The 13,744-nt window shown below is 40.1% G+C and overlaps 1 protein-coding gene across 1 annotated transcript in view; it reads left to right on the top strand.

The window, feature by feature from the left end:
- Nucleotides 1–12,638, top strand: part of LOC308435406 (putative sperm motility kinase W) — a gene marked incomplete at both ends in the record, with an annotated part of 106,626 nt that extends 93,988 nt beyond the window's left edge. Inside the window, one exon of the mRNA XM_080942648.1 lies at nucleotides 11,295–12,638. Within this exon, the coding sequence (XP_080798774.1) occupies nucleotides 11,295–12,638 (1,344 nt within the window). The remainder of the gene's footprint in view (nucleotides 1–11,294) is intronic.
- Between the last annotated feature and the right edge of the window lie 1,106 nt (nucleotides 12,639–13,744).

Here is a 13,744-nt window from a genome sequence, read left to right as displayed (position 1 = left end):
CTGGCACCTCACCTAGGCAGTAGGGTAGAGCTCTCCCTCTTTGCAAGGAATACTGCATAGGCACTGCCATTGAAGGGGGCTAGAGCTCACAACATGACAAACTCAGATAATTCTCATGCACAGATCCAGGCATTTGAATTGTCCCACACCAATATCTAGATCATTGGTGAACTACTGTAGTACAAGAAGTGGCCAGTTCTACACGTCCAGAACTCCAGGATTTATATAATATAGATAATCTCCATGACAACAAGATACCAGAGAAGAGTCCCATTGAAATTCCAGTGTTCACAGAGTAGCTGAAATAGCATACAATGCCAAACAGGCATCATAATGAAAATGTGCAGGCAAAAATGTGTGGAGCAAATGGTGACATACTACAGCTTCCACAGAAAAATACTGAACCTGAGATTGGGGAACGTGGGCGAGGGTGAAGAATGGACCAGGGAGGAATGGAAGATAGGAGGATTGTGGCATGTGGAGGGACATTCACTCACTCACTCACTCACACACTCACACACATGCAAACACACACACACACACACACAAAGAGAGAGAGACATACACCAAAATATTATAATGTCAACCAGGATAAAGCTCAGAGATCTTTGGGATGAGAGCTAGAAAGACTGTAAATGCCACAGTTGTAGTTAACATCAAGGACACCACCAAGTTGTTAGAAGTAGAAACACACAGTGATGGTTACAGCACGCATGAGAGCTAAGCAAGCTCACCAGGAAGAATCTCATGAATAAGGAACTGAGGACTTGGACAAGAAATCCAATTACAAGGTGAGAAATGGCTGGCACTTGACAGGGGATAGGAAAGGGAAAGTCTTTTCTTTGATACAATCCCTGAGAGGGCAATGATCCCCAACCCAGACTTCATGACTTAGGTTCATTGGGTAATAAAATATGGACCTGAGAGAAAGACAAGAAGAAACATGATGAGGAGGTAAGGAATGAGGAAAGGAGCAGGAGGAAGTAACAGGAAGGTGAGGGAGAGGAAGAATATGAATATGAAGAGGAGAAGTATAGGAAAGGGTGCTGAAGAGGAAGACCAAACAACTTGTCAGAGTTGAGTAGTATCAGGTATGTGTCTTCTGTATCCTTTGCCTGAGAGATTGAAACATTCTTTTCTGCAGTGAATTAACCTGGAAGGGAAACAATGCCAAATAGCTCCAGGAAGTTCCTGAAACTGACCAGATTCTTTAGATCTCTTCTTTTCAGGATGTAATCAACCCAAAGCCCTCAGAGTCTCTCTCACACACCAAGGAACAAAGACAACTGAAACCAGACCACCTCTTGCCATGCTGCCTGGAAAAAGTTTAAACAAACTGCTACTTGTAACAGGTACTCATCTACCTATTAAGCTACTCTCAGACTGTGAAGTATGCTCCAAGTTCCCAGCTTTAGTAAGCTTGTAACCCATTCAGGGACTAGCTTTGAAGATGATTCTGTATTTGATTCTCTCTTCCATTGAGTCACCTTCCACTCCATATTCCTTGGAATAATTGTCATTGCATCACAAAGCTAGACTTTGTGGTATCTATACTATGTTCTTTGTTTCCTATATGCAGTGGGTAGATTTATGTTTTGCATATTCACAGGGAATGTTTTGAAGGGAACAACACACAGGAGGAATAGAGAATGCTCACTACAGGAAGAGGATTAAACTGAGACCACAAATGCACACTTAAACACACATGTTTTTCACTGTTGATTTAAAGTGGCTAATTTCTGACTCACTCAGGCACAACAGCAAATAATCAATATCTCAGATTTTCAACAGGAAAAGGTTACAATGGGTAGAATACACTGGATTGTTGTTACTGGGCATGGCAAATAGGTGAGTTAAAAGCGGATTCTGATTGCTGAAGTTCAATTCTATGATAACTGGACCTGCGTAGGAGCCTCAGAAAGAAGACAGAGTGAAATAAGCTAATGGAATTGGTTGCTAAACTAAAGAATGGAATGTAAGGATTTAACAAGAGAGGAGAAATTAGTAAAGGCACAGCCCACCAGAAACATATTAGTCATGCTGGGACTGGAATTCAATAACCCCCTCTGGTTATGTCACAAAACAGAGGATGTTGGGTAGGAATGCCAATGCATTTTTGGTAACACTTGGAAGAAGGGGAGATGAATATATTTGAGACATGCCCTTTGAACTTTTAAATATTAACCAAATTATTGTTTACTAAGAAAACAGAACAATGAATGCTGGTAATGTGGTAGACAACAGGGCCTTAGACACTGGTAATGCTAATGTGAGCTGGTCTAGTGACTGTGTGAATCAGGATGCAGGTTTCTCAGAACACACAGATTGTCAATATGACCTAGCTGTACTACTCTATGGTATATAATGGATGCCAACATAGCACAGAGGTAGGTATTGCATATCATTGCTCACTACACTACGAAGTATGACACCAAACAATTGAAACCAGACACCCATCTCCAGAGCTGTGGACAAATGAAATATAGTACACATACAAGATGGGATTAGCAGAAGTCATTATCTGGACAATGGAAGCAGTCATGGAAAATCACATTAAGTATATCAAACTAGCCACAGTCCTGAATTCTATATGAACATATTAAGTCATCATACATACATAAAGGTGACGTAATCTTGTGTAATATGGAGACAATGGAACCAATGTGATGGGAAGTGGGTGACAAAGGGAGGTGAGTGAGGTAAAAAAGAAATATACTCCACAATATTCATGTGCAAAACCTTTTCTGAACATTTGTGGGCAAAAGAAATGGTTAAGTTTTTAAGAGCTATCATTGTTCTAATAAAATACCTGAGTTTAGCTCCTAACCAAATGTTGACTAAAGATCCAAGTCATGCATCAGGCCATCCATGAACCCTACATTGTAAGAATTTGAGAGACACCTCAAGAGTGAAAAATACTGTCTGCTCATGCCAACGACCTGGGTTGCAGTATCAGCACACAAGTAGTGACTCGCAATCATCAGTGACTCCCGTGTAAAAGAGGAAACTTCCTCAGAACAAGTAAAATGGGACTGCTGGTTGATCCATCAATATGAAGCAGGGATACTCAGTCATACAGGCTCATTGCTGCACTGTTTACTATAGCTCAGAAAAGAAATAAGCTAGGAAGAGCTCCAACACATGAGTGGGAAGAGGAAATCAGAAACTTGCCCTGTACATTTGTCCCTATTAGTATAAAGTACTTTGTTGTGGCTCTAACCAAGCAAGGAAAGATCTGTATGACAAGAACTTCAAGTGTCTGAAGAAAGAAATTGACGAAGATCTCAGAAGAAGAAAAGATCTTCCATGCTCATGGACTGAAAGGATCCACATAATAAAAAGTGCATGATCTTGATACACAAACAGGCAGGAAGATCCGTGGAATAGTGTTGAAGGTCCAGAAATGAATCCACATACATATAGTCAGTGGATTTTAGACAAAGGAGTTAAAATCATCCAAAGGAAAGCATTTTCAATAAATGGTGCTGTTTAACTGAAGGTCAGCATGTAGAAGAATGCAACTATCCTCATCCAAATTTCAAGTTCAAGTGGGTAGAAGACTTCCACATAAAGAAGATACACTAAAACTGATAAAAAGAAATTGGGCAAGACCCTGAAACACATGAACATGGGGGAGGATTCCATTAACTGAATACCAATGGCTTATCCTATAAAATCAAGAATTAAGAAATTGGACCTCATAAAATTGCATCACTTCTGTAAGGCAAAGAATGTCAATAAAACAAAACAGCAATCAACAGATTGGGAAAGGGTCTTCACCAATCCTTCACCCAATCGAGGCTAATATCTAATATATACAAAGAACTCAAGAAATTAGATTTCAGGGAACAAAATAATCCTAGTAGAAATGGGATGCAGAGGTAAACAAAAAATTCTCAACTGAGGAATATAAAATGGCTGAGAAGCACCTAAGGATGATTCAACATTCCTAGTCATCAGGGAAATGCAAATGAAAACAACACTGAGATTCCACTTCACTCCAGTCAGAATAATTAAGATGAAAAAAAATCAGGTGACAGCAGATGCTAGCAATGATGTGGAGAAAGATGAATACTCCATAATTGCTGGTTAAATTTGAAGCTGCTACAAGCACTCTGGAAATCCCTCTGGTGGTTCCTCAGAAAATTGGCCATAGTACTACATGAGGATCCAACTATACCACTCCTAGAAATATACCCAAAAGATGCAGAAATGTTTAACAAGATTATGATCTCCACTACAATCACAGAAGCCTTATTTATAATAACCAAAAGGTGGAAAGAACCCAGATGTTATTCAACAGGAATAAAGACAGAAAATATGGTACATTTGCACAATGGAATACTACTCAGCTCTTAAAAACTATGACTACATGAAATTCTTAGGAAAATGGATGGAACTAGAAAGCATCATCCTGAGTGAGGTACCCCATTCACAAATGAACATCCATGGTATGTACTCACCAATTAATAAATATTAGTTCAAAAGCTTGGGATACCCAAGAAACAATTCCCATACCATATGAAGCTCAAGAAGAAGAAAGACCAAAATGTGGATCCATCAGTCCCTTTCAGAAGAGAGAAGAAATACTCACAGGAAGAATGACATTGACCAAAAGGGGAGCAGGGCCTGAAGGAAAGGTCACACTGAGACTGCTACATCTCGAGATCTATCCCATATGCAGCCACCAAAATCAGTCACTATTGTTGAAGTCAAGACATGCTTGATGATAGAAGCCTGATAGGTATGTCTCCAGGGATAAGGATGATTGCAGTTAATCATTGAATTGTACAAGGAGACCCAATGGAGGAATTAGAGAAAGGTTAGAGAAAGGACTGAAGTAGCTGAAGCCATTTACAGCCCCATAAAAAAAAAAAAAAAAAAAAAAAAAAAAAAAAAAAAAACAGTATCAACTAACTACACCCACCCCCAGAGCTCCCATGTACCAAACAACAAACCAATGAGTACACATGGAGGGATCCATGGATCAAGTGACATATTTAGCATAAGATGGCATTGACTGGCACCAATAGGAGGAGAAGCCCATGGTCCTGTCTGTGAAGGCACCTTTTCACCAGTGTGGTTGAGGTGGGATTGTGTGATTGGGATTGGGAGCACTTTTACAGAAGCATGTGAGAGGGTTACAATGAGCCTTCAGGGGACAGGATAAGAGAACAGGGAAAGGGGATAACATTTGTACTGTAAAAACATAAAATATCCAATAAAATTGTCTATGAAGAAAATCGGGACCAATGGTTTGAAAATGTGAAATTCTTATGAAAATGGATGCATCTAGAGAACATCATCCTGAATGAGGTAACCCAGTCACAAAAGAAGTAACATAATATGCAGTCACTGATAATTAGATACTAACCCCAGAAAGCTCTGAACACCCCAGAAATAACCCACAGACTATATGAAATTAAAGGAAAAAAAAGAAGAGGAAAAACCTTTATGCTTATTCTTTACACACCGGAAAAACTTTGACTATTTCCAGGTTACATCTGGTTTTACAGGTACTTTATGCTCATTGTAATTACTAAGATTGTAATGCATCCTATCAAATCTTTAAAAAAAATCAAGTACAGACAAAAATGTATTCTCATACTTTTATGCATAAATGCTTAAAATCTGTACATTTGTCTTTGATTTGTAAAATAAAGTTGTAAAAGAACAGAAAATATGTTCATAATAAAGAAGAGAGTAAGATACAGAAGGAATAAACTCACCATATATACATGTGCATATATTTTCAAAGAAAAAAAAGAAAGAAAACAGGGTTGGGGAAATGACTATGTGGTTAAGAGCTCTCATTGCTCTTGTGGAAGACCTATGATTGGCTCCTTTGAACATATTGTCTTAGTCAGGGTTTATCACCTGCACAAACATCATGACCAAGAAGCAAGTTGGGGAGGAAGGGAGTTTATTCAGCTTACACTTCCATATCACTGTTCATCACCAAAGGAAGTCAGGACTGGCACTAAAGCAGGTCTTGAGGTCAAGAGTTCTACAAGCACTAATTGATCTTTGTTAGATTTTTCTGTAGGTGAGAGGTAATGTGGACAAGAAGGGGAGTACCCAGGAAAAAGCCATAGGACTGACATGTCCTCCTCTTAACCTGTTTGCTTTCTAGTAGTCAATGTTTCTTTTATTCCTGCCCATTAAGGCAGGAACTTATGTTTTTTCTTTACTTTTTAATTTTTTTTTTTTAATTTTCACTTGGCATCAATGAGTGTTTTCCTTGCCTACATGATGGCAGGCCATTCCAGCCCTTGGTATGTGAGGACAATAGAGGAATTTGTTCATCCACTGGACCTGGAGATTAAAGATGTTGTTAGCCACAATGTAGGGCCTGGAACCACCATGTGAGTCCTGTGAAAGAGCATCCTGTCTTTCAACTGCATTGTCTTGCTAGCACACCCATATCATCTTATAGGAATAAAATGAAATTCAAGATTAACTTATCGGTTATCTTTGTCCATTATGATTAAATATATTCTTCCTGCATGGACAAATGCTTGTTCAGTGGATGAAATGTAGCCCCTATGAAAGACCCCTGCTTAGCAACAATAACGCCATTTCTTCAAGGCTGTGCACACAGGGCGGGCCAGGTCATGGCCCAGGTGGCCAAACAAGATACTGATGGGCAGCCAGCTTGCAACAGACAGAGAACAGAAAGCCCCCAAATAAGCCCTATAAGGCAACTGCTCTCAGAGAAGCCCAAAGCAGCTATTCTCAGAAAAACCGCAGCCCCAGCTGACACCAGGAGCAGTGTCTTTGGAGCCGTGTCCTTAGACTCACTCCTTGGCCACATTTAAACTAACCAATTAGAACCCTGTAACTATGCTTCTGCTTCTGTCCCTCACATCTGCCCCACAAGCCCTATGAAAAGAAAACTGTCCCTTTGTCCGGCGCACCAGTCCTCCGATAGGCTGTCGCACACGGACACCCATGTGAGAGCAATAAACCCTCTTGTGACTTGCATCCAGTGGTCTCAGCTGGTTCTTGGGTCCTGGGGTCTCCTCAGGTAAAGGTACTCTAGATGAGGGTCTTTCACCTAGTTTGCTCCATAGAATCTCATGGGACAGTGTGATTTCTCACCATGCCACACAGATTGGCATAAAATTAAAAATATATAAAGTGCTTATTTACAGAACTTTACACTAAATGTCTATTCCTTTGTTTCCAAAACATTATATTTAGTTCTCCCTCTCGTTCTCTTTCTGACTCTCTCTGGCTGTGTCTATGACTCTTTTTTAAGCTATTCATGAAAGTGCAGGCAAGAATGACAACCAGTGGAGGGCAGTAGGTCATCCTAAAGCTGGAATGACCAGTGATGATTAATCCTGGGACAGGAGATCTGGAAAACAAAATAAGATCATCTCCACTAACAGAAATGATCTTTCCAGGAGCCCTTTCTCTAGATGGTCCTACCCTGCTTCAAGAGAATCTATTGATGAACAGCACTATACTGTGGAGAGAGTTGTGTCAGGAACTTCTTCACAAAAATAACTATTTAGGCTCTGACTACATACTTCGTACATCTTTAGCATGGGAGGCTGGAGAGAGACATTAAAAAAAAAAGAGAAAAAAAGAAAGAAAAAAATACTCCCTGAACATTGATGCCCCAAAACAAAGTATTCCACACTCATAAAAGAAACTTTTCTGAAGGTCAAAACACACACTGAATCTCACACAATAATACTGGGAGACTTAAATACCTCACTCTCATTAATGTCCAGGACTTTGATACAGAAATTAAACAGAGATACCATGAAACTAAGAGAGGTCATGAACTGAATAGATTTAACAGGTGTCTACAGAACATTTCAACCTAAAACCAAAAGAAATATCTCCCTCTTATCTGGCCATGGTTTCTGTTTAAAAATTGACCATATGATTGGTCACAAAACAAGCCTCAAACAATACAAGTTTATTGAAACAGTCCAGTGCATCCTATGAGATCACCACTGACAAATACTAGATATCAACAATAATGAAAATACCAGAAAAACCCACATATCTATGGAAACGGAACAACTCTCTACTCTGTGGTAAATTGGCCAGAGAAAAAATAATGAAAGAAATTATAGACTTACTGAAATTTAATGAAACTGATGACCCGGCATACCTACACTTATGGGACATAATGAAAACAGGGCTAAGAGGAAAATTAATAGAACTATGTACCTTGGTAAAGAAATCAGAGAGATCTTAAGCTAGCAATTTAACAGCACATCTGAAAACTCTTGAACAAAAGGAAGCTAACACACACAAGAGTAGTAGATGCCAGGAAATAGTCAAACACAGGGCCAGAACCAACCAAATAGCAACAAAGAGAATGAAACAAAGAATCAACAAAACCAAAATCTGTTTCTTTGAGAACAACAAGAGAGATAAATCCCTAGCCTAACTTAAGGACCCAAAGAAGGTATCCAAATTAACAAAATCAGAAATGAAAAGAGTAACACAAGAAACCCAGAAAATTCAAATACATCATCAGATCCTACAACAAAAGTCTGTACTAAACAAAATTGGAAAATCTAGATGAAATATATTATTTTCACGACTGCAAGTTCCAAAGTTAAATCAAGAGCAGATAAGCTATATAAACAGTCCCATATCCCCTAAGGAATAGAAGAAGGTATTAAAAACATCCCAACTCAAAAAGCCCAACAGAGATGGCTTTAGAGCAGAATTCTACCAGTCCTACAAGAAAGACCTAACATCAACACTCCATGTGTTCCATAAAAAAGAATTCCAGAAAATAGAATCATTCCTTAAAGTAGAATTAGAAGGAACAATACCTAATTCATCCTATGAAAGCATGATTACTCTGATACTTAAACCACACAAAGACCCAACAAAGGAAGAAAACTTCAGACCAATTCTGATTATGAATGTTGTTCCAATAATACACATTACTATTCTTACAAACTCAATTCAAGAAAACATCTCAAGCACGATTTACCATAATCGATCAATTAGCCCTAATCCTAGGGATGTAAGAGTCATTCAATATATGAAAATATATTAAATTATCCCACTACATACATGAACCAAAGGAAAAAAATTACATGGTTCTCTCCCTAGATGCTGAAAATGCATTTGACAAAATACTGCAGGCATTCATGTTAAAAGTACTAGAAAGACCGAGAATTGAAAGCACAAACTGAAACATGATAAAAGCAACATAGAGCAAAGCAACAGGCAAGATCAAATAACATGGAGAGATACATGAAGCAATCCCAATAAGATGAATGAGAAGTCAACAAGACCCACTCTCCTGTATCTATCCAAAAAGGCCTCAATCTTCTACCTAGAGCAATAAGACAACAAAATGGAATCAAGGGGATACAACTTGTCAAATAAGTAGTCAGGGTATCACTATTTGCCAATGATATGATAGTATAGAAAAGCAACTTACAAAAAAAAAAAAAAACTTCTATTCCTGGACCTAGAAGAGAACTAGCAAATCAAATGACCAGAGACTACAGTGACATCAGCAAAAAGCTATCAGTAATTTGTTCTTCGGTTGGAACTACCTAAGGTGGTCATTTTGAAGGAGTGCATAGTGGGGGTGATTTCTGTTCGGAACCCCAGGTTGTGGTAATACTATTTGGATATGGGTTTTGCTAATCAAGTGGACGAAATTTTATGTGTGGCAAATAAGAAAGCTTTTGAAGACAACCCCCAAACATTGCCTTTTCTCTGAAACTTGACCTCATGGGATTTTAATGTTTTGAAGAAATACACAAAATGTGCACACAAACAGCTGGACCTGATAGGGATGAAGACTCAGAAAGCAGCCATAACTGTGGACACCTGGAGATTAAGTGTCACAGGACAGAGAGGGCAGTGGGGATTGGGGATGTGATCTGAGTGCACAGTGGTCATCTATGGCACACACCCATCTTCTCTGATAAAAAGGAGGAGGTCAAGGAGCTGTTGCCTAACACATTCATAAAGCACGATGTCCAGTCTGTACATGGCTACATTACAAAGAAGCCAAAGGAAATCACACTGAAGGGTGTTTTAATGGCAATTTTCGAGTCTTGGTGGCAACCACTGGTACTGCCTAAGGTAGACATGGTGGTTCAGAGCTGTTCATCAAAGAATGTGGAGTCTTGACGAGGACCAGCGGAGACCCAGAGATACAAGCCTGAGGAGAAGGGGTTCCGACTAGCCAGGGGGCAGAGAAATCTCTGCAGAGAGCACACAGAAAGTGCGCCCCTGCCCTGCCTGATCCAGGGACTAGGAACCCACCATTGGGAAGGAACTCTGGAAGAATATCTAGATGGCAGAGGTAAGCAGGATGGCAGCCATGGTGCTTTCAGGGGACAGCATTGTGGATGCAGGAACTATCAGAAACACAGGCAGGAACAGTGAAGAGGAGGAGGAACTTCAGACAAAGCTCAGAGGAAGAATGGGAGGTTGCAACAAAAGAAACAGATCCCAGAACAAAGGCAAGAAGAAGAGTTTTAGTAAAGTAGTAGAAGCAAGAAGAAACTGTTCCCACTGGGGAGCCCAGGGCCCTTCCTGCTCTGAGTCCCAGTGCTTCCTTCCTGTTTGATCATTGCACTTTGATTGGGCCTCCTTATTTGCAGAGGGAGGCTTCTGAACTGTCCAAGCACTCATCATAAACTGTCTTTATTTTGGAAAGTGATAGGAATAAATAAATTAATCAATAAATATCCTGAAGAGGACTAAACAAGGGCTCTCTTATTGGACCTTCAGTGCACCTCCCAGGTGCTGCTCCTCTAACTGGAGGCTCATGAGCCTAAAAAGCTGGAGGGTGCAGAGCTGACCAAAGCTCTCTCTCTGGCTGCAGCTTTAAAACACTTCCCTGGTGCAGCAGATGCCCTCTGCAGCCTGTAACTTCTAAACAAGTAAATATCTGTCTTTTGATCTGCTGAAGAAGATGATAGAGGATAGTCTCATTTTCATGAAAGTGGAAATAACCCTGTGGCTCAGAGTGGAAACAGCCACACTGCAGGATAACCCTATCTCCATGGTGAAGTTCATGCTCTGACCTCACAAAGAACCACTGTGATAGAAGAATGAATGTCCTCAGTATAAGACTGTGGACTAGCCTGTGAGTTTTGTCCAGATAGAGCAGGAAGCTGATTTGGGTGACCTGTGGGACTCGTTCAGAGTTGACTATATATTTCATTTTCAGGTTGTATTATCTCACAACCTCTGTGCACCAGAGCACAGGGAACAGCCTCATGGACAGCAATTTAAAAACAGAGACTTTGAGAAGTCAGTATAATGTGGGTTTCTTACTTGGCCAGGGTTCATTTGGCACTGTGAAATTGGCCTGGCACCTGAAAACCAAGGCTCTGGTTGCCATCAAAACGGTACAGATTAGCGAGAAGAACATCAGGTGGATCCAGACAGAAAGAGCAATATTGGAGACACTACAACATCCTTACATCATTCGCCTTTTCCAAGTCTTAGAAACAGCAAGTAACATACATTTTATATTGGAATATGTCCCAGGAGGAAACTTATTTGAAATAGTAAGAGACCAAGGCCAACTGTCGGAGGAGGAGGCAAAAAAAACATTTGGACAGATAGTTTCGGGAATAAAATTCTGCCACCAACGAGATATTGTACACGGAGATATCAAGCCGGATAACATAGTAAGAGATGCCAAAGGTAATATCAAAATAATAGACTTTGGCCTAGCCAGGAGATGCAGACCTGGGAGATTAATGAAAGTGCCACGTGGAGCCAGAATATATTTTGCCCCAGAGCTTATATTAAGGGAGCCCTACGAGGGAAAGAAGGCGGATGTGTGGAGTTTGGGCGTGCTGCTCTTTTTTATTACAGCAGGGTTCTTCCCGTTTAGAGGAGAGACCATCAAAGAGATCAGTAAAAATATTTTAACAGGGACCTATGCTGTTCCACGTTTACTCTCTGGACAACTGGAGAACCTGATCCACCAAGTCCTCACGGTTCCCCCAGAGATGAGGCCTTCCATCGAAGAAATTGAAAACCATCCATGGGTGAGGAAGTGCGAAATAACCATCTCGACCAAGATAGACCCAGACTTCAAAATCATTGATATGCTGTGTGACATGGGATACAATGCCATCCAGATTTTGAATTCCCTGCACAAAAAGAAATACGATGCACCAATGGGTGCATATCTAACATTAAAAGCACATGTAGACCTAGGGCATGAGCATGGATCTCCCTCTTCAGCCAAGGCTGTGGATCCCTGTCCTACACCATCCGCATCCCCAACACATACTCTTCCCCTAAAGAGAAGGGCCAGTGAGCCAAACTTTGGCCTCCTCCACATCAGGCCCTCAGGAGAGCAGGGGCCTGTTCCACTGAAACCATCGGGACACAAGTTGGCCAGGAGTGTGTCCCTGCCTCCCATTGCTCTGCATTACCCCTGTAAGCAGAGCAGAGCTTCTAGCAGTGTCCCACATTCAAGAGCAGTGGCTGGCCCATGTGTGTGTAACAACATATTAGAAATCGAAACACTCCCGACTACTTCACAAGACTCTGAAATTGAAATAACATCTCCCTGTCAGAAGATTGGGCGACTGAAGAAATTTCGTAGGTGGATACGGAATCGCTTCTCCAACATCTGCTGCTTTCCCTGTGCACGAAGGAAAAAATGACAACATCCATTCTCCAAAAAAAATGGCTCCCCTGGAAGAGGTAGTGAGAAAAACCCGATGAGAAGGTAAGCATGTTTGCCAGGTGGGGATGCATCTCAGCTCTGAATTTTATTGTCTCTGTTTTATTCATGTCTTCTTATTGGAAAAAAATCAAAAAGATGTATTTTTTGGAGTCTGTCGGGATGACAAGATTTCTTTCTTTCTCTTTTTTATTTGCAATTTATTTTCAGGTCTTTTAAAAAATAAACAAACTTATTTTTTTTTAAAAAAGATAAATATACAGATTTTCAAAGCATTTGTGCATAAAACTATATGAAAATATTTTTTCAGTACTTAATTGATTTTTATAGGTTTGATAGTACTCTAAATTTACTAGTTATGATGAGCATAAAATACATATAAAATAAATGTAATATGGAAATGTCGAAGTTTTCTTGATATGTAAAGATTAAACATAATGATTTTTAAATACCAAGGATTGCCACAAGGCTGCATTCTTAGCTCTTGAATTATTAATGCTTTAGTGTCTAGAGGTTTACCACACTCTTAGAGGGTGTTATAAGCTTATTTTCAGAAATTATTTCTATCCCAGCTGGATTAAACCCTGATCCTTAACATCTGAGAAAAAACCTTTTTGGAGAATGCCTAGGTGGGATCTAAGGCAACTGAACTAGCAGTAACCATCAAGTGTCTGTGGGTACAGCCAGGGTGAAAGGGGGCATGTATACCTGTTGTCTGTGGGGAAAATATCCAGGAAGAGATTATGCTCGGAGTCCTAGTGCTTGAAATAGTGACAATGGTTGAGGTACAAGGTGGCCATATCAATGTCTTTCTATAATTCAATTGGAAGGCACAGTGTACTAAGCCCTGTGAATACTCACATTGCTGCTATGTTTCTTACATTGGGTATCAGATGTGGATTCCAAGTTCTTATGTGTATTACATTCCTCTGAGATGAAATGGTTACAATGTCACCTTATTCTCCGCTGTGGCATTCATAGCCTAGGCATACAGCAGCATTCTAGTCTTTCAAACCATCTTGAAACCAGGGCTGACGAGCTTCCAGAGGATCTTCACAGCCAACAGGCTCAAGGCAACAGAACTTC

The sequence above is a fragment of the Micromys minutus genome, assembly GCF_963924665.1.
Source record: "Micromys minutus genome assembly, contig: SUPER_22_unloc_1, whole genome shotgun sequence".
Taxonomy (NCBI): Eukaryota; Metazoa; Chordata; class Mammalia; order Rodentia; family Muridae; genus Micromys; species Micromys minutus.
This window is presented reverse-complemented; position numbering and strand designations above follow the sequence as displayed.